Genomic DNA, 26,253 nt, shown 5'->3' on the forward strand with positions numbered 1-26,253 from the left:
ATGTTTTTTTTAATTTCTGCTTAAGATTTAGCCACTTAGTGTATCTATCCACCCAATCCCCCTTTCACCCATCCATACAGTTTCTCTCCATCCAAGCTTTTGCACTAATCCTACCCCACTTGTCATTTAGAAAATATGTACCCCACTGGAACAAAAATAATCTTCCTACCAGGCTCCTATCATCCTAGTTAGTCCTCATAGCTCCTGAGAGTCCTAGCTATTCAGTAATTTCTAAGGGGTGGGGGATGGGGTTATAAAACAAATACAAATAAACATCACTGAGAGGCTTCCTCTCTCCTGGCTACCTCCATGTCCCCTGACAGTCCTCACTGTTCAGTTAGTTTTAGTTGATTTGTTGTAGTAGTTAGATGTGATCAAGTAGAACTTCAAGCAACTTCTCAAGGCCATGACCACATTGGAAGAAAAGGGAGGTACAGAGTATTCTGAGAATGTCCAACACTGTTTGGTCAGTCCTGAAAACGCAAAAGCACTTCCAAGGATGGCTGTGCTTCCAGGAATGCCCAAGTGCTGAGGAAGAAGTGGCAAAGAACAGGTGGAGGTGGGTGCTGAAGCAGAGCCTATGGCGCAGCGTATGGTAGACTGGTAACCTAATTGCCTTCAACACATGGTGGACCTTGGGAGGAGGGGCCAGTGGGTAGAACTGAAAGACCTTGTGAGCCAGATGCAGCCCATACTCTGCTGATTCTTCACCAAGGCATTGCAATCTGAAGGGGTACGCTCCTTTCTGTTTCAGGCAAAGGTCCTTCACTTTGAATCTTTCTACAAACATAGTTAAAAATGCCTTTAATTCATTGTTACTTTTAACAACACACTGTAGTCAATTCCATAAACCTAAGTTCATATTTTATTTTCAAGTCTATGGTATGTTTTTCAAAGTCTTCACAGATTTCAGTTAGTATACATGATGTGGATTACGAACATCATAACTTTATGATCCTAATTTGATTGCAATCATAATTTACAATTAGTTCTAAAAACTGTATATTTCATACATCTTACTTCTTAAAATGATATCCTATTCTTTATTGCGCACGCATGTTAGTAACAATACATGGCTGTTAAATGTACGTTTGAAATTGCATTTTCAGTGTTAGCTTGTTTTCTAACATAGATTTCTTTTGTAAGAAATGTTAACAAAATGTATTTACTAACCCAGGGGTTCCCAACAGGGCTTCTGAGAGTGCAGATGCACCCTCAAGGCCTTTAATTGCACCCTCATGGTGATTTCTATGTATACAAGGCATATCTTGTTAACTCCCTGGCTGCTCTATGTTCTTAAGACTATGAAGCTGGTTCCGCTATATTTTTAAGTCTATGTACCCCAACTTGCCATTTTGACACGCCTCCTGGCTCTCTGATTGGTCAAAGTAATAGGTTACAAACGGGTGTCCTTACTCCCATTCTGTGCCTGCTAGGAGTGGGCACGAGTGGTGGGTGGCTGTTTTGAAAGGGAAAGGTATGTGTTCCCCTTGAATGCAAACTGGCAGTATGGGGATGTGACTGAGTGGGCTGGGGTCTTTTCCATCTGAGAAGGGAGCACAGGTAAAGGGAGGGCATTTCCTCCCTGCTTGCTCACCCTCCTATCTGCATTTTTGGGGCGGAGGGGGATGGTGCTTGGTCTCCAACCCTTTATTTTTATCAATGGAATTTCCAGCACATTCGCTTATCTACCCGCATTGCTTTACATCCAGGCTTTTGTGTTTGGAGTTGTGATATGAGGTCATTTCCCATTCGCCCCCATGGCCACCTGCCTTGTGTTTGCTGTGTCACTGTGGATGTTGTTTGGTGCGCGTGGGGAGCACGTGCAAAGTTAAGGATTTTGCCGCATGCTCACTCACATGCCTGTGCTATTTTTGTTTGTTGTGTGTGCTAGATTTCTGGGCTTGCTGGCTGCACCACCCAGTCCCATTTGTTTGTTTTTTTGCAGTGCATGGCGGCAGAGGCCTTTTATGGGGGGGGGCAGCGCCTTTCCCTACTTGCTTGCCCACCTAACTCCTTTCTGACCTGACCCCTCCCCATGGTGGCCATTATGTGAGTAGCCACACCCCCACAGTGGCCAATTTGTGAGTAGCCACACACCCCATGGTGGCCATTTTGTCAGTGGCCATGCCCCCTGCATGACAGCCATTTTGTCACTAGTGCCCATGGCACTTTGTCAGGATTCCAAATGCGTCACAGGCCAGAAAACATTGGGGATCCCTGTACTAACCCATAGACTTGTTTTGAAGTACTGCATATCCAGATCACCTTTAAACTAAAGTGAGAACTTTTTCCTGGGTGAGATCCCAACTGTGGGAAGATGCCCAGAAAGCAATTTTGCAAAAAATTAATGATATGTTAACTGTGCTTTCATCTCATTGCTATGCTGCTGCCTGTACTGCAAACCAAGAAGCAGTTCAAGTGAGAATAACTTAGGAAGTAGTTTTTTCCTTAATTGGCATAGGTTTATCTTAGAACTGAAAAGTGACTCAAAAAAATGGCCAGCATTCTTTTTAAATAACATTAACAAGCATATATAATTCCTCCCGTGGGGCAAGATCAGTTTAAGACTGAGAGAAATACAATGACAACACTTTGCAAGAACAAGTGCCCTCTTTTAATAACAGTAATTTGTTTTGTGATCCTGTAATTCTCTTCAAACCAGAGGATAATTGCTACTCTAAATCTACTCTGTTCATGGTGCTTGGCATCAATCTATGAAAGTGTTTTGTGTCTAATGATTTTTCAGCATCTTTTTGACCAGTTATCCTGTTATCAGAAATTTAGCTGTCAGTTTTAGTATTCAGCCCAGGAAATCATAAGCTTCTACAGGGAAGGGGATGGGGGGAAAGAGAGAGAAGGCGAGGAAACAATTCACAGATTTATCTGAAAGTGCTCTGCATCCTAGCACTGTTATTGTGCATCTTATCCATACAAACCCCCTGTATGGATAGGATGCACACATAAGTACCACTAATTAGCAATAACATGGGCAAGAATAGCTCCAGTGACAGTCTGACTTCCTTCTTTTTACAGAAAAGCTAATCAGAATCACACTGATTTTAAAAGACCATTGCTATTAGTTTTTACAAGCAGGGTCTCACATATTGCAGCATATCCCTGGCATGTATGTGTGTACATGTGTGTTTTTGCTATGTAAACTAAGAACCAATGTTATCATTTCTCAAATACGAACATTTACCATTCTACCTAACCATACATGGGTATTCACCAATAAAAATAAAACTGCTCTAGTTAACACAGTAACTTTCAGACCTTACTTCTGCCTATCAGTCATGGGTGTTTCATTTTCGTTTTCTACTTTTTTTGCAAGGGTGAGCTGGGCCAAGGCAGAGTGAAGCAGTAAGGAACAACTCTGGAAAGGGAACAGAAGCCAAGATTGTCTAGCATACAGGTTCCTAAATTCACATGCTGAACCTCACAAATTGTCATGGTAGTTGGTCATAGGAAGTACAATATATGGAAATATTTTAAAGATGTTACCTCTGTAAAGAAGGAAAGCATGTACAATGTATATAGTGTGACAGCCTGCTTGTAAAAATGAACCAGCAGTGTAAACAATATTGCTTTTAATTGTAAATGAATATGGTTTAGTGGTCGGATTTGCACCACTGTTTATGAATAAGCATCATGGGGAAACTTGATTTTATCAATGATTTTAAAACTTCTGCTTTTCACCTTGATTATAAATCAATCCATTCAGCAGTGGGGCTGAAAAAACAAAAGTGCAACCAGTCTTCATGCACGTCAATGGAGCATGAGCCTTCTACATGCAATGAAATCCTTGAATGAATGAATGAATGAATGAATGAATTAATTACATTTATATCCCGCCTTTTTTCCTCCTTAAGGAACCCAGGGCAGCTTACACAATCCTCTTCCTCCATTTTATCCTCACAACAACAACCCTGTGAGGTGGATTGGGCTGAGAGTCTGTGACTGGCCCAAAGTCACCCAATGAGCTTCCATGGCAAAGTGGGGACTAGAACCCAGATCTCCCAACTCCTAGTCCAACACTCTAGCCACTACACCACACTGGCTCTTTTTGGCCTGGAAGCAGGGAAGCAATTTAAGTACATCGACCTTTGCTGCAACCTATGAGATATGGGAGATTTTTGACTGGGAATTTAACCAGATTCAGCCCCACCACTAACCTGTAATATTATCAGTGGACTACACTGCAGAGCTGTTGTAAGCTACTCTCTCTTAGCACAATCCTCTGACTTGCATCAGGGGTATGACAGTGAACTACCTTATACTAGTATCTCAGCCCAACCTGCGATGTGGGGATAAAAGCAATGGATAACATTGCAGGGATTTTGTAAACTCAGAGCCTGACCTACAGCATTTACTTGACTACACTGCAGGGCTATCATACATCAGTCTCTTCCATCCACAACTCCTTCCAATCTGCAATATGGAGATAACGAATTGCACTTGCTTTGGGATTTAAATTAGAGGATTAAAAAAAATGTTTCACACTAAATAAGAACAGAGTTAGAAATAACAGTAACTCTTCACTTTGCTGCTACATTTTTTGTTTGGTTTGGGGGGAGGCTAGAGGGGGAGTATGCATACTGGTGCGCAATCCCAGCTACATCAACACGTCCTTTTTCTCCGCTGATTTCTATAAGTAGCTCTCACTTCTGTACTTAGGGACACTTAAAATAATTTCTCAGTGTGAAATGACTTGTTCAGACAATAAACTGTTTTTCTCTACATTTTCTATATCTATGTGTCTCTTTCTTAGTCCTCCTTTTCAGCACTCCATTACATTCCCGCTCCCACCTGGTTTTCCATTTCACGCCTCCTAACAGTCAGTGAGCATTCTGTGCTCACTGAACATGCTCAGCCCCTATTAGGCTGTTTTGTGTGGAGGTCCTCCCCTTAGGCTCCCCCCCCTTTAAAATTTGTCTTTTCTTTTCAAAAGAGGAAGCTAGAAATTAGGAAAGATAAAAAGAAAAAAAATGCTAAAAAGTCCATTACCGATCTATTGATTTAATGTATCATCATATATGTTTTTGGTGCTAACTGTGGTTTGCTGATATCTGAATTCACAAACCACAGACAAGACAACACTTAGTCATGTCTGCATGGTCTGCTGTACCATGCAGACATGAGTGAACTTAAGAAGCTAAGTGCTGAATAGACGGACAATAAAAGCAGACAAGCAGCTCTAAACCACTGGGTAGAATCCAACTAAAACACTACTTGGAGTAGACCCATTGAAATGAATGTGACTTAAGCCAGTCATTACTAATTTAAGTCACATTCATTTCAGTGGGTCTACTCTAAGTAGGACTTTAGTTGGATTCTACCTAGGGATGTACAGACTGTGTAAAATCCACTCTTTCATGAGAATTTACATAATTTACCTTAGTATGTAACTTTTAGCATTCTATCCCCCATTCCATCCAACTTTTCTTCAGCAGAAACTTGCATATTTTCCTACAAATAAATGTGTGTAAATTTCAGGAAAGTTAAAAAAAAATCTAAAGTCCACCGACTCCGCACGGCCTGAGGGGGTTGCTCCGCAGCAGATTCCGCAGGTCGGATTCTTAGAAATCCGAGCTCATTTTGGTCCGTCTTGAATTTCTCCAGCATCCCTAATGTTTGTTTGCTATACACCTAGAAACTCAAACCATGATAGCATGGGTTCTTAACTATGGATTGCAACTGCGGTTAGCACAAACCATGGTTTGGTGTTATATATGAATTGAACAAAGTGTCAAAAGTATGCTACTGTCATGAAGTAGTAACAGATTAATTGGTATGCCTCCACTAAGAGCAGCCAGCTTTGGCTTATGAAACCGCAGGAATGTTTGGCACAACAAAGTAATTAAGTATGAAAATTGTTGGATAATTCTCAGTTTGAGTAGGGTGTATGAAAGGTGTGGTAAAAGTGTTAAGGGATGTGCCATAATCTCAGAATTAATTTACTGGAATTTGAATGTCTCCCAATCCCCAAGGCTATAAATTACAACACACTTAAAAGCTAATACGAAAACATATAAAACATTATCCTAAAAAACCAAAAACATTCCCATGTTAAATACATGGGATATACAAATGCATTTAAATGCATGGGATTCTGTTGTGCAATCTGGAAGGCCACTGAGACATTTTTTTTATGTAGTTTGCTGATGAAAATCAGTGACATTCAGTGCAGTTTAGGCAAATTGGGTACAGGCTTGTTAAACTGTGGAATTTCATTTGTTGTTTTACAGTTGTTGCTTTTTATATTGATGTTACCATTGGAAGCTACCTTAAGCTTATGGCGAATAGGAGAGCCAAAACAAACAAGTCCCTGGATAAACAAATGAACACACTTATTTGTTTACTTTTACTTTCTCTGACATGCACAGAACTCACAAGAATGGTAATTCTAAGGCTGATGCAAAGTGAGGAGTCTCCCAAAAGCAGTAAGAATCTCTCTTGCTGCCTCTAAGTGGCTTTAAAGCTGAATACAAAATTAAAATCTGACCAAGGATCTCTCCTAAATCCTTTGCATATATCCGAGGACTCAGGAACAACCACAATTAATGGCTGGCTACCAAAGCCAACTAAAATTTACAGGTCGCTATTCAACTCCAGTTTGCATATAATCTCCATCAATTTGACAGCTGCCAAGCTTAGATGAATGGATATCTTACAAGAGCTGTCTAATTATGCTCAAAGTATTAACATCAGATTTACAAAAATCAAAATATACTGTCTTTAGATTATGCAAGCTGAGAAAAGCAAATTTGGATGACCTTTTTGCTGGCTCCTTATTTCAGATTGCAGGCCATCAGTTAGAAACAATCTACAAAACATGAAAGCTAGAAGCTTACTTAACAATGAAATGGAGCGTTCCAGGGTACTAACAAAAGACCACCTCAAATTCCCACCAACAAAAGCTATCACCAGAAACAATAGAGTTTTTCCCCTAAGTTATAAGAAGTGTTCAAATAACCCTTTTCTTGAGTGCATCCAACATGTGGAGAGGGGAGCAGGTCCATGCCTATTGGTCCCACCCCCGATGTCAATTAATTCAATGTGACTTCCAAAACAGGCATCTAGGTACCTACAGCTGTATGGGCATAGGCTCTCCAACTGATCGAGAACATTGCATGATTGGAGTTCCCAAATACATGAACTGCTTATGCACAGTTGCATGTGTACAGGGTCTCCTTTCAAATGCCATGCTGAACACATAGGAGTTGGGGACTGAGCCAATGGGCACAAACCCAATTACCCCTCCATGTACCGGACGTACATATGGAGGTGGATACTTTTACACCCCTATAGTGGACGAGTAACAAACCAAATTTGTTTAAAGATTTCAATTTAAAATGGATTGGCTAATAACAGTCTACCTTCACTTTTATATCAGCAGAACTAGGGTACGTGCCCAAAACACACACGAACAAACACACTTTGTGTGCATTAAATAAAAAATCTAAAATAAATTAAGCAATTATTAGACTTCATCCATTGTTTAGCTCATAAGTCTGTACAGAAATAGGCCATTTGACTAATCTCATTATATGCTGTTTGCCTCTACTGCACTGAAATGATAGATGATGATAACACAACTGGTCTCATCTTACCTTTCACCACAAGGCATGCCAAGCTAAAATGGTGTAGTAAGTCTGACTGAAGGCAAATTTGATTGCGGCTTTACCAGGAAACAAATTATCAAGGTACAATTACAATGTATTTGATGGTGATGAACCAAAGAACAACACCTGCATAAAATGTGAGGAAAAGGAAATGAATGCCTACTGAAATTGTTTATATTACAATTGAAAACAATATTCTGAGCCATCCAATATTTATTTCAATGGATTTTGAACTTTTTGGCAGCTGCCTTATACAAACTATGGTTGGAATGCCACGCCCAAATTGTATTTAATGTCCCATTATTACAATAGGCTAATAAGCTGCGTGGCAAAAGAGTCTGTCCTAAGTCCAATGCTGCTCAAGATGATTAATGGCTTTGATAAAGAAATAGAAGGTATGCCTATAAAAATCTGCAAATGATACAAAATTCCCCAAACACTGGATCTACTGGGCCATATTTAGCACTGCCAGGTACTTGCCTGGAAATAGCCATTATATGGCGTACATAAGGTACTAACTTTGAACAACATGACAACCCGCACTGCAGAATATGCACTGCAAGTTGTCGTTGGAACAATGCACAGTGAGCCCGACAGGATTGCTCACTGTGGATTGTTCGCCCCCTCCCAGTCCTCTAGCAAGCGCTGCCCAATATCTCAGGGGACTTGGTGGCAGAACCTGTCTTGTCTTCTGCCAAGACCCCCGTCCCCATGCCAACTGCGACCCAGTTGCAGTTGGAACCTTCCCCCCGCCTTTCCTTTTATTCGTGCACAAAGGGGCCGAAATATATTTTTCAGCATTTTTCCAGCCCTGGGGAATCAAGTGTGTAACTTCAACTGTCAAAATACATACAGGCTTGCCTTGCCTGGAACCTTGTATGTTTGAGCTGTCAAACAAAGTAACAGGCAAGACTAGACTGTATAAAGGCTGGCTAAGAACATAAGAAGAGCCATGCTGGATCAGACCAAGAGTCCATCTAGTCCAGCATTCTGTTCACACAGTGGCCAACCAGCTGTCAACCAGGAACCCATAAGCAGGGCACAAGCGCAACATCACCCTGCCACCCATGTTCCCCAGCAACTGGTATACATAGGTTCACTGCCTCAGGTACTGAAGCTAGCTCAGATTTCATCAGGCTATACTTGAAGTTGGGATTTTTTCCCCAAACATGCATCACTCTACACTTGCTTACACTGAACCAAATTTGCCATTTAGATGCCCATTCTCCCAGTTTGGAGAGATCCTTTTGGAGCGCTTCACAATCCCTTTTTGTTTTAACCACCCTAAATAATTTGGTATCATTGGTAAACTTGGCTACTTCACTGCTCATTCCTAATTCCAGATCATTTATGAACAGGTTGAAAAGCATTGGTCCTAATACAGAACCCTGTGGGACCCCACTATTTACTTCCCTTCATTGGGAGAATTTACCATTTATTTCTACTCTCTGCTTTCTGTTCTTTAACCAGTTACTGATCCATAAGAGGACCTGTCCTCTTATTCCATGACTGCTAAGTTTGCTCAGGAGTCTTTGGCGAGGGACTTTGTCAAAAGCCTTTTGGAAGTCCAAGTAAACAATGTCTGCTGGATCACCCCTGTCTACATGTTTATTGACACTGTCAAAGAAGATTAGTGAGATAGGACTTACCTGTGCGAACCTGTGTTGATTCTTTTTCATTAGGGCTTGTCCTTCTATATGCCTACTAATGCCTTCAACCAATTTACCCAGAACAGACGTTAAGCTAACTGGCCTGTAATTTCCCTCGATCCCTTTTTGAAAATTGGTGTTACATTGGCCATTTTCCTGTCCTCTGGCATAGAGGCTGATCTTAGGGACATGTTGCATATGTTGGTCAGAATATCAGCAATTTCATATTTGAGATCTTTGAGAACTTTAGGATTGATACCATCTAGGCCGGTGATTTATTTGCTTTCAATTTATCAATAAGGTTGAGAACTTCATCTTTTGTCACCACTATTTGCCTCAGTTCCTCTTGTTTCCCTTCCTGAAAACATCAGTTCAGGTACAGGTATCTGTCTATATGTTCTGCAGTGAAGACAGATGAAAAGAATTCATTCAGCTTCTCTGCAATCTCCTTGTCCTCCTTCAGTACTCCTTTGACTCCATTGTCATCCAATGGTCCAACTGGCTCCCTAGCTGGTTTTCTGCTTCTGATATATTTAAAGAACTCTTTACTGTTGGCCTTGATGTTGTTAGCGATATGCTCTATCTATCTGCCACCCTTTTTATGTTAGCACCAGCAGTCTGGTTCCAGACTGCCACCCTTTTTATGTTAGCACCAGCAGTCTGGTTCCATTTTAGTTCAAGTGGAACCCATCCCTCTTGTACAGGTCTGGCTTGTCCCAAAACGTTCCCCAGTGCCTAACACATCTGAACCCCTCCTCCCTGCACCACTGTCTCATCCATGCATTGAGACTCCTCAGCTTTGCCTGTCTAGCTGGTCCTGCATGTGGAACAGGTAGCATTCCAGAGAAAGCCACCTTGGTGGTCCTGGATTTCAACCTCCCACCTAGCAACCTAAATTTGCCTTCCAGGACCTCAGGACTACATTTCCTCACATCATTGATACCAACATAGACCACGACCACTGACTCCACCCCAGCGCTATCTACCAGGCTATCTAGATGGAGCGTGATATCCTCAACATTTGCACCAGGCAGGCAATTTACCATGCGGTCTACACGCCCATCACAAACCCAGCTGTCTGTGTGTCTAATGATTGAATCTCCCAGTACCACGAGCCCCCCTCCCCTTGGAGGCACATCCTCAGTGCGAGACGATATTTGTTCATCTTCTGAGTAATGGATCCCTTCTAAAGGACTGTTTCTCTCTTCTTCATAATGATGCCCTCCTTCCCCAAGACCTGCATTCTCCATGACAGTAGAGGAGCTGTCACCCTGGGAGTGGGATACAGCTAATAGGTCCCTGCATGTCTCATCCACCAACCTCTCTGCCTTTCTTAGCTTCTCCAGGTCAGCAGCCTTGGCCTCAAAGGAATGAACTTGTTCCCTGAGTGCCAAGAGCTCATTACACTGAGCACACACCCACAACTTCCCTCCAGCAGGTAGATAGTCGTACATGTGGCAGTCAATGCAATATACTGGATAGCCCCCACCCTCCTGCTAGCTTTCTACCTTCGTAAATGTTTTTTATTTGGGTGTGTTTTCCCTGGAAAACTTAGTTGTTTACTATGAGAAGTTGGGAAAATTATTTAGTTAGTTACTGTGAGTACGGAGTAGGGAGGGAAGAGTTCCCTGCCCTGGCTTCCTCACCCTGTTGCTAAACTCGCACAGTCACTTAACTTGCTTGTTTGCTGATGCTTCGTCACTGGGGCACTTCATGCTTGGAGAGCTGGTTCCCTTGCAAGCATGCCTCCTTATATAGGTAGGCCCAACTGCTCCTGCAGTGAATCTGATTGCAGAGCCTCTTTTGAAAAGCAAGAGGGGCTGTGTGAACACTCCTGATCAGCACTGGCTTTCAGTGGCTGGGAATGTAGGTCAGTTGGCCCCATAGGAAATGGTGATTCCTATTTAGGAAGGAGAACTATTAACAGTAGTGAATGGGACACCTATTGAGTGGAGATCCTCTATTCAATGGGTTGTTGGAGGGGACAGCAGACAAAAGGTAGGTGATTTGGGAAGGCTGTGGCTTGTAAGGTCTGGATCCTTTTTATGTGTACTTTTAAAAACTTAAATGATAAGCTGAAACCCTTAAACTTACTTTATTTGGTGAACTGCTCTTTAAGGCCTAAAGCCTGAGCCTAACCTGAGCCCAGTCTGAAGCTACCCTGCACTTTTTCCGGCTTTAAGCAGACTCTTATTCCCCCTTTTTAAGCTTGGTGTGAGTTTAAAATATGCAGCTGAGGTTCTTTTCAACCACTCAGTGGTCTTTGACAATGCAAGACCTGTAAGCTTTTGCTGGATTCCCCCTGATATTTACCTCTCTTTTTTAAGTTTGTAAGGGGTTAACCCTCTGGGATTTAGTTGTGCTCTTGTTTGGGCTTCAGCTGCTATTTATCAATTTTAAATTGTCACCTGAGGTACTTTAATAGATAATGAAGTAATGTCACTTACCTTTCCCTTGCACAGTTGCTTAACTCGCTTGTTTGCCGATGCTTCGTCACTGGGGCTTCTCGCACTCGGACAGCTCGGTTTGACAGCCGCTGACAGGTGAGGAAATGTGGTGTAGATCACTCCCTTAGCAAGGTTATCCCCAGGGTTCAAAGGCTTGCCTTGAATCTTGGGGGTGCTCTGCTTCAAATCCCTACTTGCTTGAGTTCCCAGCAATTCTTTCATAGAAAAGTCCACCCCCTTTTTTGATAGCTGTCAAACTAGATGTAGTTACTGCGAGTGGGAGTGCAAAAGGGGGTGGCATGCACTTTTCTATGAAAAAGACTTGTTGCCAATTCAAGGACAGGTAGACTGTGAGAAGGGCACCCCCAAGGGTTGGGCAACATTTTAAATTCTGGGGATCTCCTTGCTAAGTGGGTAGGGTTGAGCACTTTCCCACACCTTTCAAGTCCTTACCCCCAACGGTAAATCCCACACTTTAAAACTTAAGGATAGCTTTGCTAAGGGGCTGATCTGGTGGGCTTCAGCTGCTACTCATCAATTTTAAATTGTTACCTGAGGTACTTTAATAGATAATTAAGTAATTTCACTTACCTTTCTCTTGCACAGTTGCTTAACTCGCTAATCTGGTGTGTTCCCCCCCCCCCCCGCCCCTGTCAGCTGTCAGAGGCTGTCAAACTGGTGTATATGCAGCCCTATTTGGTCAATTACCTTGTATGTTTCCTAGTACACTTTGTTCCCCTTTACAGCTGAAACATACAAGGCAACAAACAAGGCAAGATTATATATAGTTTGACAGCTGCAATTGCGCACCTCCATAATTGCAAAAAACAGACCAATTAAAAAAAAAACCACAAAGACATTTACACACATTCCTGGGGCTGAAAAAATAATATATATAAGTCCTGCTTTGCACAAATGTCAGGGCACAATTTTCATTTTTTAAAAAGCTCTGAACGCGACCAGGGCTGCGATTGGAGCAAGGAGGGGGACTTGGCAGCAGATGAAATTATAGACAGCAGAGTTCTATGTAGTTAAGGACTAGAATGATCGCCTTTGCACTAAGAAAGTTATGTACAGAATTTTAAGAGAATGTAGGGCTATCCCCCATTCCCTTCTATAACACAATGCTATAAATGATTTGCTGGGCAACTGGATCCAGATGAGAAGGTAAACTGAGAAAGTCAACACAGCACAATACACCTTAATTAATCCTGATGTGGAAGGAGCCAATAGCAATTTTTGTTCCCTCTGCCAGAAATTAACAGCACAATCCTATACATGTCTACTCAGAATTTAAAAGTTAAGTCCCATTAAGTTCAATGGGGGTTATTCTCACGTAAGGAAGCATTGGATTGTAGCCTAAATACAGAATAGTTAGTAATCCTAAAGTTTGTGGAATGGGTTTTTGGAACAGGCTACGTCCATTGGAAGGATAAATTCACTCTTTGAAGAAAAAAAAAGGAAGCAAAGATCTGAATGTTATTTTAAACATAAACTTATGTTATTTATTTTATACTATAAAACAAGGGTCAGGAACTTGTGGCCTTCCAGATGTTCTTGGACTCCAACTCCCATCAGCCCCAGCAAGCATGGCCAATAATCAAGGACGATGAGTTGTCATCCAACATCATCTGGGAGACTATAGTTTCCCCACTCTGGCTATGAAGGTATCCAATGCAACCACTGGTTAGCCTATCAAAATGCATAGTATCTAGTCTCTTAAGACCAATTCAGACATATTCCTATTTTGTCAAAGCAAGGTTTGGAGGATTAGTAATGTTTCTCCTAGCTAGATGCAGTTTCGCTCCTCTCTTTCCTGGTTTGCAGACCCATGTTGTTGTTGTTGTTCAGTCGTTCAGTCGTGTCCGACTCTTCGTGACCCCATGGACCATAGCACGCCAGGCCTTCCTGTCCTGCGCTCTCTCCCGGAGCATGCTCAAGTTCATATTCATTGCATCCGTGATGCTATCTAGCCATCTCATCCTCTGCCGTCCCCTTTTCCTTTTGCCTTCAGTCTTTCCCAGCATCAGGGTCAGACCCATAGCTTGCCATTAAATCTGAACTGGGGCATATGATGGTTATCAAATCAGTTTTTAACCTTCACTACTGCCCACTAAGTGTGCAACATCATCATTGCAAGCCACAAGTAAAAACCTAGTGAATAAAAACAGCATTCCAGACATCTTTATTCTGATATATAGGTAAATTATGATATATACATATGATACATAGATCTCACATAAACATTCAATGACAGCATTGTGCTGATGGCTATCAGCCAACTTCTAAGTGTTATGTTTATTTGAGTCTGATTGGCACTTTCTTGAGAACTTGTTTCTCCCTTGTCTTAGTTGCTATTACAGTGTCCTCTGTGTTCTCTTTCTGGAAGCCCATCACACATACTTAGTCTCATTGTAAATGGATGGAAGAGGGTTTTTTTTTTTTTACTTTTGCCCCAGGCAGGGAGGAGACATTCATGTTTGATTCCTCTTTGCTGTGTGTCACTTTTTTAAGGAAATGGAAGAGAAATCTAATATCTGAGATTTTATCTTCAAGGCAAGGCAACAGCATGCAACAACCCTCCAACGCTGGCTGTCAGAAGCCAATGTAAGAGGAAAGAAATTGCAAAAAATCCCAAATGTTCCCCATTCGCCCCCAAAAGTTCTGAACGTTTCCCAAGATTTGTAGACTGTCCCTGGCAGGGCATATGGCCCTGGATAAGCATCACTCATTAAAATTGGAGATGTAAAATTTCTGGAAATTTTGAGGCTATGGAAAAAAACATTTTTTCCAGGGAAAAATGGAAATTTTGAGGGAAAACTGGAAAATAAGCAATACTTTTAAAGCACTCTTTACAGATCACTTTGTTGCTTTAAGACAGCCTTCCCCAACCTGTTGCCCTCCAGATATTGTGGACTTCAGCTCCCATCAATCTCAGGCAGCATGGCCAATGGTCAGGAATGCTGGCCACCATAGTCCAACACATCTGGAGGCCACTAGGTCAGGAAGGATTGATTTAGCTGACTGGGGAATGCTAGGATTTGTAGGACTTTTTTCTGTCTAAACATACATAGGATTGCGCCCTTAGGAACATAAAGCAGGCTTTCTGTTCCTAAAGTTATTGTGTATAATTTGGTTTCCTCATAAAATTATCATTATATTTTTAAAAGTTTAAAAGTAAACTGTTAGTAAATCTGTAATTGCCTAATAAACTATACTTCTATATTTAATGTAACAAACAAAATAATTTCATAAATCAAGATATACATAACTTATTTTAGGTTCCTATTTAATGTTTGACCATAGGAAACATCAGCAAGTACCCCTCAAACATCTGAATCATCCTAGAAGCCAGGAGAAGCAGGAAGAACTGGAAGCAGACAAAGACTGGTGTAGAGCATCTTTTCCTGTTTGTAAGGAAATTTAGAAAAATTCCTAAACCTGTTCTTGTTTGTGGAGTGGAGCTTAGGGAAATCTGATCTGAAGGAAAAGCTGTTGAGATTTTATTTAACCAGGAAAGACTCAAGCTTAGGAATGTCTATCAATAAAATATACTTTAGATCAATAATTTTAATAAGAAATTAAACAAATAACTATGCTGGGAATCTTACAGAGAGAATAAAAAAAACATTTTCCCCATGGCTTCATTTCCAGACATTTTACATCTCTAGTCTTTCTATAAAAGTATTCTTATTATAGTTTTTAAAAATCATTTTGGGTTGAGTAAAGACTAGGTAACAATATATAAACACTTTGTTTTAAATTCTAAAATAAAATATTTCATAATTCAAAGCTGTTCAATTTTTCCAACTTTTCAGAAAAAACAAGACAAAAACAGTCCTTGGGGAAAAAATGGAAAAAAACATTTCCCGTTTTTTCCCAGGGCCTTCACGTCTCTAATTAAGACTAACCAGCACTGGCTTAGAAAAGAAGGCTGTGCCAAGCCTTCAAACTATTATTTGGAGTTATGTTTGAGTTGAGCCTTAGGCCAGGTTCAGTTATACTGGAAAACCATGCTTTTTTGCCACTTGAACTAACTGTTGTGAGCCTTCGCTCACATGCTCCCCCGCCCCCTCTTTTGCATGACAGAGGAAGATTAGAACCTTCTACTTTGGATTATAAACAAATCACTGTTTACACTCAGGAACTGTTTGTTTAAATGCTAAAAATGCAACCCTATGCATGTTTAGACAGAAAAAAGTCCTACAGTTTCCAGCATGCCCGAATCAGCAATCAGAAGTTATAGGACTTCTTTTCTGACTACACATGCATAGGACTGCACCCTTAGTGAGAACAAACCACGATTAGAAACAAACCACGATTGGCTTTTGGGTGGTAGAAAGACTCCTATGGAGAGTCAGTCTCCATAGGGGGGGGTGTATGTTGGGGGAGGGCAGGAATCAAACATTTATTTACTTAGTGAATGTGACACCACAAAATAGGAAATACTAAAGAGCTTGTTTGGCAAAATAATTACCCATTATTTTAGACGATACTGAAAAAACATGCATATTAAAAAGATTACATCTGCATAGTTTCTAACTATTCTGCAAACATGATGAATGTTAAAAAAAAATGCATTTGTTTGCAACAGTACAAAAAGTTCCATTATACATATAATTTCAATATCACCTTAGATAAAACCACAATCAGATTTATATTGCGTTCTTACAATCCACAACTTTTTATTGAAACTCCAATATTGTACATCATCCAACTACCTTGCACTGGGAGAAAAATTAGTGAGAAAAATAATTTGCAATCGTGGTCCTAACAAGCTTTAAGAACTGTAAAATAAATGTAATGCCCAATAGTTGTTCCTCAATTAGAAACACTAAACAGAAAGCAATCCCTCTAGGTTTAAAGCAGTTCACTCCAGGCATAAGACTCAATTGCTTCAAGGCTGCTGAAAACACTGACGTTATTTTCAGATGTATCTGTTCTTGGGATGAGAATGTAGTTTGAAGTATATGAGGTGATTCATAAAGAAATTTTATTCAAGGAGAATAGAGTATATTTTTTCTTCTGGAGCTTGACAATGTGAATATCCTGATGTTCTAAAATTGGGGGTATGCGGATGATATGTATCCTGGGGGTATGCGGATGATATGTATCCTGGTGATATGCGGATGATATGTATCCTGGTGATATGCTATTACTGACATCTCTAAGATACATCCCAATAATCTTTTCATGTTGTTGGGTATCTCTTCATGCAGAAAATCTCTGCATGGTGCTCTGTGTATGTCATGAATGACTTCTGCAAATTTGAAAGGTAGGAGAGTAAGTGGCTACAGTCCACACATGATGTATATTTTTAGTTGTGTTCAAGTTATCAAGGAAGGGGATACTGTAGGATTGCGCAATATTAAGCATCAAAAATTTGATTGAGAGGTACAATTCCTGTTGCACACTACTTAAACATCCCCCACCATTAGGAATCAGTGTACCTAGGGAGGCTTTAATCAAAGTCACATGAGATGGTGCTTGCCAGCTACACTGGGTTAAACATATAATGGAATGGGAAGAAGCTGTGCAGGATGAGAAATTATCTCCCTTGCATCTGATTCTTTGCTCCTATTTCTTTTACAGATGCACAACAGGCAGCAGTGAAACCATTCAGGCTTGGAGCATATTTGCCCCCCAAAGCATGTGGGAGCATGCCCTGCTGAATTACTACCTACGGAGAAGACGTTGAAGGATCTTGAAGAACAGACTGTTAAAAAAAAAAAAGAGGACGATTGTCTCACAAAAGATAATGTCGTTTCAAAATACAGTAGACTTTCCATACTTGACTTGATAAATCACAGGGATGTGGGGGATTATATGTAGGTCAATTACAGAGAACATATTACGGCTAACACAGCAGACATACATTTTTTTAAAGAGCTGCACCAGTTGCATATCTGCCAGTGCCAACTATGAATGGATGCAGTAGTCTGGGATAGAAAAAGGGTGTGTGTGTGTGTGTGTGTGTGTGTGTGTGAGAGAGAGAGAGAGAGAGAGAGAGAACGAACAAACGGAACAGTGCAGGGGATCAAATTATGCTTTATGCCAGCATTTGGGTGACAGTCGTAGGCAACAGTGAAAGAGGTAGGAGTACCCTTTGGAGATTAGTGCTGGAAAAGACAGGAACTTATTCTACAACTGACAAACTTGAGAGCAATTATCTTACTCCCTAGGAATAGCCAGAAAGTGATAATGTGGCACTACATGTGAAGTCATTTTGGTGGCAGTCAGGCAGGGCAGAATAATTTGGGATAGTATCCGGGAACTCTGGTAAGACAAAGATGAGCTGAAACCAACGTAGTGCAATGACAGGGCCTTTGTACAGCAAACTAAACCAGTTTTCTTGTACATTATGAATCTCAAAACCATGGCTTGGCTTCACTGTGGTTAGCGCAAACTATAGTTCGGTGTGATATCAGAACTAAATATGTGCCTCCTGCTGAGAGGTTTATGTACTGAAATGAGTAACACTTGCCAGCAATACATGCTGATATTCTCAACTATTAGGGCAGAGTTAGGTAATCATCTCATGCAGCAGATGCTGGAAGGCGGCAGTGAGGTTTTGGAGGAGAGCTGTATGTCATGTCACCTGCTATGCGCCCCCTAAGCTAGCCTGTTGTACTCAGGTACATAGAGGATGCTGTCCCCTTATCAGTGTTGAAGAAGATTCAACTGTCAGTCCACTCAGCTTCTGTAAATGGAATGGGAGGCCATCTTGCTCTTCACCTCAGGCAGCAAAAAGTCTTGGCTGGCCCTGTTCCCAACAACATTCTTCAAAACTACATCTCCCAAACGTAACTGCTTCTTCTAGTATATGCCATTCATGAAAAAAGTATCTGTAGAATAGGGGTGAGCAACTGTGGGAGGTCCAAGGGCCTTTTCCCTCCCTGTGGGCTGCACTAGGAATAGAAAAATAAAAATAAAAAACCAAAGTAACAAATTGCGATTTGCCACTGAAATTTGCAAACCACTCCACAGCATACCGTAGTGCTTTAAAAAAAGTTAAACTTAGCTATGGAGTGGCTATGCCATTTTGTTTTATAAGTTATTATTGTGGAGGGCAGCAGGGGCTGCACTGGGGCCCATGCAGCCCACGGGCTGCATGCTAACCACCCCTGCTGTACAACATGGCTGATCCCAGTATTTTGGGGTGAGGGTGGGATGGGGAATAGGGGGGTTGTCATCCTCTTCCAAACTTATTTATTTAGCCATCATTGTTTACAACCACTTAAAGACCTGCTTCTTCTGACCAATTTCACTCTACAGCTGCCAATTTATCTACTCAAAAAATCTTTTCAAAAAACTTTTGTGCTTATGAAAGTAAAACATATCATGCTCACACTGAATCAGACGATATTGTGGAGTTCAAAAACATTATGGCAACCATAGCAGCAAACATTAAAGAAAGCTGTGTGCAATCTTACAGCTGCTGGCAGCTGCAACTTAATTCTCCTACTGATATAGTTAATTCTCTCACCAGAAAACATGACTTAAAAAAAAATAGAACTTATGGCTAGAGGCTTAGCTGATTAATGTAGGGAATGACCACGATCACATTCAATTAGGTCAAGCTTTGCTTTTTAAATTATCTTGATATAGATTAAAGTTAAGGAACGCACGAGTGTAGATAAAAGAAGATTTAGTCTTCTCAGAACTTTTACAAGCAATAGTAATTGACACATTTAAAACTTTAATTGAGGAACAGGCACAATTTTGACTCAGAACATGTAAAATAAAATGCGCTTATATCAAGCTTACTGTTGCCCAGTGAGCCAGAGGTCTACAAAACACACTTCTCAGACCTATGCCAATCCTTCACAGCTGAAACATACAGTTCCTGAACAAGGTGATGAATATTTGATTTCTTTAACTGCTCATTAAAAACAAACAGAGAAACTTCCAGAGTGGATACATGATTAAAGTGCCTGTTTTTCTAGCAACTCAGAAAGTGAGGTGAATAGAGAGGCTGGCCGTTTAAGCAGAGGCCTAATTCTTAGGATTGCTGGATCCTAGTGTAGAGGAGGAAGGTGCTCTGAGACATCAGAGAGATAGAATATAGCTGCTGCATCCTTTGCCCCATTCCTCCCACCAATTCTCACCTGTTGGAGCAGAATATGAATCCTGTTAGCCACACCAGACAGGGGAGGTACAGAAGGGAAACTAAGCAAGGGAAGAGTGGAAGTAACAGAACCTACATTCATTGCCTTAGATATTGGCACCATCTTTAGGGGAGGACCTCATAGTCCTACCCATCACCCTTTCAATAGGAGGACATTTGCCACTGCACGGACTAAGGCTGAACTGGGGTTGAAGCGAAGAAATGAGCAGGGCGATAAACATCAGTGGTAATGAAGAAAGAATAGCACATTGCAGTGCTGGTACAGTAAAAAGATCCAAGTAGGATCCTGCTGCAGGTGGTCTGGTGGTATTAGAATGTTGTGTATTTGTGTGGGACAGCAGGTTGATGGGGATTCTGATATACAGCTTAAAGTGTTAGGGCCTTTGGCTTATCCATGTACTAGCTGGACCACTTTTACACGTGATGTTTTTTCTCCCTCCACTACTCTGTGGCTATTGGTACAACATTATCCACAGTGTTGAAGAATACCAGTCATAAACACTGTCTTATGCAGTAGCGCTGGGACAAAGTTCATGTTTCCTTTGGGAAGTTCTGTCAAGCTACATGAAAAAAAAAAAAGATGAAAAGATGACCCCCCCCCCCCACTCCTCAATCTACTACAGGGGACACTTTGAACAAAAGCCCTAAGATTCTCAAGGAAATTCTAACTTTTATTTCATGACATGAAAACATGCGCTTCAGCTTTAAAGCAACACTTTATGAAAACAACAAACAAGAAGTAAAACAATGTTTGATTCCTAGCAAATGCCAAGTATTACTATTAAAAGGAATTTGTTTGGCTGCACAAGAACATGTCATATTTAGGGTCCCTTTACATATACTTGTAGCAGTGTAGGGCCAATGATCATTTGAGAAAAGATCAAGTGGATGGCCCTGCCCACACATTTCAAACATTCATGCCTACACTGCTGTTGCAGGCACATGTGAACAGGGCCTAAGCCGCCATGGACTTTTAGACTGGGTTCAGATGATCAGCAGGGGAAACAATGTAGTGTCGGTTGTTTCCCCTGTGTGTGCCGGTCGCATGACTGGGATTATCCTAATTGTCCATGCTGTGGGTTGCCATGTCATCCGAATCTGGCATGTGGTGCAGCTGTGGTGACTTTTCACCCACCCTACAACCCCTACTGAAAGCCATGGGTTGTAGGGTGGGTGAAAAGTCACAACGGCTATGCCGTGCACTGGATTTGGACAACATGGCAACCTGCAACATGGCACGGGTAATTAGGGTAACCCCAGTCACGCAACCGGCACACACAGGGGAAACAACTAACTCTGTATTGTTTCCCCCGTTGACTGTCTGAACACACCCTTCTTGTGATGAAACCCAATTTTTGAGATTCATGGCAGTACAGACATTTGTTTCATTTATATCCAACCTTTCTTCCATCATGGAACTCAAGATGGCTACATGTGGTTCCTAGATGGTCCCCCCCCCCCCAAGTACTGACCAGACCCAGACCTGCTTAGCTTCAGCAAGGTGGCTGCCTCATGTGCCTTCAGACTATGCCCTGGGACATGAGCTGGGCAGATAATGGCGTTAATATCCTAGTAACATTAGACAGCAGCTGGGTGTTTAGAATTGGGGAAGGAATGCACAGCACACTTTCAGGCACAGCAGTATTTCTGTTTGGCAATTTGATAGATCACCTGCTCTCCATTATCACGGTCTTCTCTCTTAAAAGGTCCAAAATGTAAGGTATACGGGAACCAGCACCACATTGGCACACACTCCAGGTATATTAATGAGGCTGCTTTTATTTTATTTTTTATAGTGGTTGTATTGTTTCTATTATATCAGGATTGTGATTTTATTGTGAATCGCCTTAGTGGTCCTTATGGGGGCTGGCTGAAATGCACTATATTAATTTTTTTAACAAATAAATAAATGCAATTCAGCTTCTACGTAACATTTCCCACATTTACTGGGAAAATACAGTTTTTGAGGCCACATTTAAGTTTTTGTAAGTCCCAAACAAGCAGGAATCATACAACTGTAATGCCCATGCTCAACATTGCCAGAATACAACTACCACTCCCATATCTAGCACGATTAGAGGATCCTACACATGGTTATTCAGAAGGAAGCCCCAGGATGTTCAATGCGGTTTACTCCCAGGTAAGCATGCATAGGATTGCAGCTTTAATTTCAGTATTCAGTGTGCTTTACAGCCTGTGATGGATTGGGGGTGGGGGGAGGGAGGAATGCTGTCTTTCCCTATTGCTGGCTTCCCTTCTTTGCAAGGGTTCCCTCTCAAAAAAGAATTACGATTGGAAGTTTAACCTGGGTGGTGGTAGCCCAATACACCCTCATCTTTCCAGGTGCTTGCGGAGTCCTTCTGCCAATGATCCCCCTCCCTTGAGCCTAGCCCAGCTCAGTTCTAGGAAAACAATTAAAAAGGAAGGTGCTTTGGATTTACTTGTCCAAAGCCCAGAAGACACAGACTTTAACGTAACATTGAGAAATATCCCAAGAACATAAGGGGTAGCTTAGCAACCATGCAGTCTCGCACACAGAGAAGGTTTTAGTGTGAAATTCCCTTTTAAAGCAGTGCAGCCAAATGTCAAGGTATAAAAATAAGTTTATTTGGGCAAAAAGATAAAGAAAGACACCAAATCATACAGACTTGCAAATAAAATAAAAAGTCAGTCTAATTTACCTAGTTACATGTTGAGCAGGCTTGGGTTTCAGAGCATGTGCAGACTTCACTGCAAATGGGAGGACCTGTGAGTTAGCATCTTTGGATTCCTGATTTGCATGGTTCCAGGAAAACCAAATACTGAGGTGATACTTTACCTAGTTATGGGAATTTGAGACCAGTAAAAACTTTGGTGGAGATGAATGGTTGTTTTGACCAATTGAGAGAGAAGCTCCATTTCTGATGTAAGTTGCCTAGCTTGCCAATCAGAAAATCATTCAGAAGTTGCTTCTACCTCATCAACAACCCTTGACTTACTTTATAGAAGAACCAGCCAGTTTAGGTAAGATGGACCATTAGGAAAAAGGGATTGACCTAAGGATGTATTTTGAAAACAAAAGACAGGATATCTGTCTGTTGTGAGCTTCCAGAGACATGTTCAGATCACAGACACTCTACGAGGCACTGGCCCAGTTCATACAACATGAGGGTGGTTAATAAGCCATGGTGGGTTGTTAGCCACTCCTCTGCATGCCAGCTCATTCCCCTAATTACCCTTGCCAGGTGCAGCTTCCTGTGTTGTCCAAACCTGGTGAGGGGGGCTTGTTGGGGTGGTTAACAAACCATCCAGAACCCATGGCCTGTTGTAGGGTTGTGGGGTGGTTTGTCATGCAACCCAACAAGCCACTCTCACTGGGTTCAGATGACACCAGAAGTGTGATGGGGGCATAAATTGCCACCTTGGTGCTCACGGTGGCTTAAATAAGCCACCATAGGTTGCAGTAATTGTCCAAACCAGGTTATTGTTTTTCTGTTCAGAATACAGTGTTATCGCACAGCCTTACTGTGAAAATGTCTGTGAAAAATTCTGTAAAGTGGTTCACTGTTCACCTTTTAAAGAGGATGGCAGGACAGTGAGAATGGAGGTAAAAATAATAGGTTTTAAGGATGTTAATGCAGTGGAAAAATCCGACTTCTTGGTGATTCAAATCACTGATTTAGAAATCAATTCACCTGCCCCCAGATTGTTTTTAAATCATTTTCCCCCAGCCAAGTCCTGAACCTGGAAGTTAGCCCAACTCTGGGGCAGAGGATTAGTAGGGAGAGAACTGCCAGGCACAGGAGAGAACAGCCTTCCCTCCTGCCCACTAATTCTTTCCTACAAATGTGATGTCTGCCCGCCATATGTCTTAGCAAATGAGGAGCTGGGAACACGTTTGCTGAAATAATGCATTGGGTCTGCCTTAAAATTATTCAACATATGTTTTTGTAAGCAAGACTGTACCTGAAATGCAGACTTTAATAGAGAAGGTCATAGGTACTTAATTTACTATGAAAAAGGAAGAGTAGAATGGAACTGGATAGAGAAGATTCATTTTTGTGTGGCTCCTAGAAATTTGTCTACAATTCTTATTCATTTTTGAGCCAACCATTATTTTTGTACCAGATCCAGGCACAGAGATGTGAAGGCCCAGAAAAAAAATGGAAACATTAGGAAAAAAAATGTTTTTTCCTATTTTTCTGAGGACTGTTTTTGTTTTTTTTTCTGAAAAATTGGGAACATTTAACAGATTTGGATTATGAAATATTTTCTTTAGAATTTAAGACAAAGTGTTTCTATATTGTTACTCACCCTTTCACTCCCACCAAAATAATTTCTAAAAGCTATGTAATAAGAACACTCTTACAGAAAGACTAGAGATGTAAAATGTCTGGAAAGAATGAAGCCATGGGGAAAAATGTCTTTTAAAATCCTCTCTGTAAGATTCCCAGCAAGTATTTCTTTCATTCCTTATTAACATTTTTGACTTAAAGTATATTTTGCTGATATACATTCTCAAACTGAGTCATTCCTGGCTAAATAAGATCTCAATAGCTTTTTCTTCAGATCAGGTTTCCCTAAGCTCCACCTCACAAACAGGAACAGGTTTAGAAATTTTCCTAAACTTCCTTACAAATAGGAACAAATGCTACACACCAGTATTCCTCTGCCTCCAGTTCTTCCTGCTTCTTCTGGCTTCTAGGGCGATTCAGATGTTTCAGGGACAACTTGATGATGTTCCCTCTGGTCAGATATTAAATAGGAACCTAAAATAGGTTATGTATATCTTGGTTTGCGCGGTACATTAAATGTAAAAGTATAGTTTATTCTGCCAATAGTTACACATTTACTAACTGAGTTTACTTTTAAATGCTTTAAAATAAAATGATATTTTTATGAGCAAACCAAGTTATACATAATATAACTTTAGGAACAGAAAGGCTGCTTTATGTTCCTAAAACAGCCCCCCCCAAACCCCTGGTGTCCTCCAGATGTTTTGGACTACAATGCCCAGCATTCCTGACCATTGGTCATGCTGCCTGGGGCTGATGGGAGCTAAAGTCTAAAATATCTAGAGAGCACTAGGTTGGGGAAGGCTGTCTTAAAGTAACAACGTGACTTTAGACCTGTAAAAAGGGCTAAAAGTATTGCTTATTTTTCAATTTTCCCCACAAATTCCATTTTTCCTGACCCCCTCCCCCAACACATTTTTCCCATGGCCTAAAATTTCCAGAAATTTTACATCTCTATCCAGGCATCACAGTAATTTGAGCTGAATATTGCTGGGGTAGCCCCAATCAGTGAAATGAGTTTTATGGAAACTTTTACAGTGCTGCATCAGTTGAGATGTGATTTAGCATGTTTGACTTACTTACATTTAGTAAAAATAAAGCATTTAAAAGTATGCCATATTAATTTTATGCACTGTTTAAATATATAAAAATTCAATTGTGAAAAGTAGTTCAACTAAAATATTTAGCTTGGGGGGAAACCAGTGAAGTGCACTTAATATGGTTTAAATGTTATATTCAAACTAATTCAAAGATTTACTTGGAAATTATTTTTATTTGAATACTTGACATTTTAAGATTTGACAACTCAGTAGCATACACTTGACTTACATAATTCAGATTTTAAGGGAAAAAATCCACTTCAAACCATGGTTTCTGCTTCTGAGTTACAATTCTGATCACAAACCATATTTTGTCAATTTGGACATCACACTAAACCACAGCTAAGCCATGGGTAATCTCTACTGAATAGGTGGCTACAGAAAGAGCATGGGTGAACCTTGGGCTCCTGCATTACACCCTCACCTCTCCTCCAGTTGTGGCCACGAGACTGGAACTTTTTCTTCCATTCTTGATTAACACAGTTTATAGTGTTAAGTCTGAACCCCGAACTGTGGTTAATGTTTAATCAAAACAAACCAGATTAATATGCCATGGTTGAAGTTTGTTGTTTCACTAACCATGGTTTGTCCAGGACTAGTCGTAATGCTAAGCACTATTAGTGAAAAACAGAAGGAAAAGATTCCAATCTCCTCTGCACAGCCATGCTAGAGGAAGAGAGCATAAGGGGGAGCACATGAGTCTATGGTTCCTCTAGGCCCGTTCCAGTAATGATAAACCACAGTTTATCCGTTACCTCCAAACGCAGCCATTACCAAGGCATCAGAAATTGCACAGCCCCACTGAACACCAAAGTACTCATATCCAAAAGATGGTATCCCAGGGCATTACTGGGGATAAGTCATTGCACAATTCCGTCACCTAGCTATCTGCATGACATATTCCTTTTTTTGCAGGTGTCCCCAAGCATCCTAGATGGATCTGCATGAATCAGGCTGTGGGCCTGCAATTTTCCCAGGCATTTAGCTTAAAATAAGCACCTACTTCAAACATGATCTTATTTGAGCCAAC

General features: G+C 41.0%; 1 protein-coding gene across 5 annotated transcripts in view; it reads right to left on the minus strand.

The window, feature by feature from the left end:
* The window catches only part of DAPK1 (death associated protein kinase 1), a 105,814-nt gene that overhangs the window by 66,392 nt on the left and 13,169 nt on the right, over positions 1-26,253 (minus strand). The window contains exon 3 of one of the 5 annotated variants that reach the window (XM_084834147.1): positions 7,614-7,751. The exons of 3 other annotated variants lie outside the window; for them this stretch is intronic. In XM_084834147.1, the coding sequence (XP_084690273.1) occupies positions 7,614-7,630 (17 nt within the window). In that variant the 5' untranslated portion in view covers positions 7,631-7,751. Of the gene's footprint in view, positions 1-5,396; positions 5,471-7,613; positions 7,752-26,253 lie in introns of those variants that run through there. One more of the 5 variants, XM_084834149.1, reaches the window with a different exon arrangement.

The sequence above is a fragment of the Heloderma suspectum genome, chromosome 2 (assembly GCF_057233095.1).
Source record: "Heloderma suspectum isolate Gila_16-S chromosome 2, 16-S_ref, whole genome shotgun sequence".
Lineage (NCBI taxonomy): Eukaryota > Metazoa > Chordata > Lepidosauria > Squamata > Helodermatidae > Heloderma > Heloderma suspectum.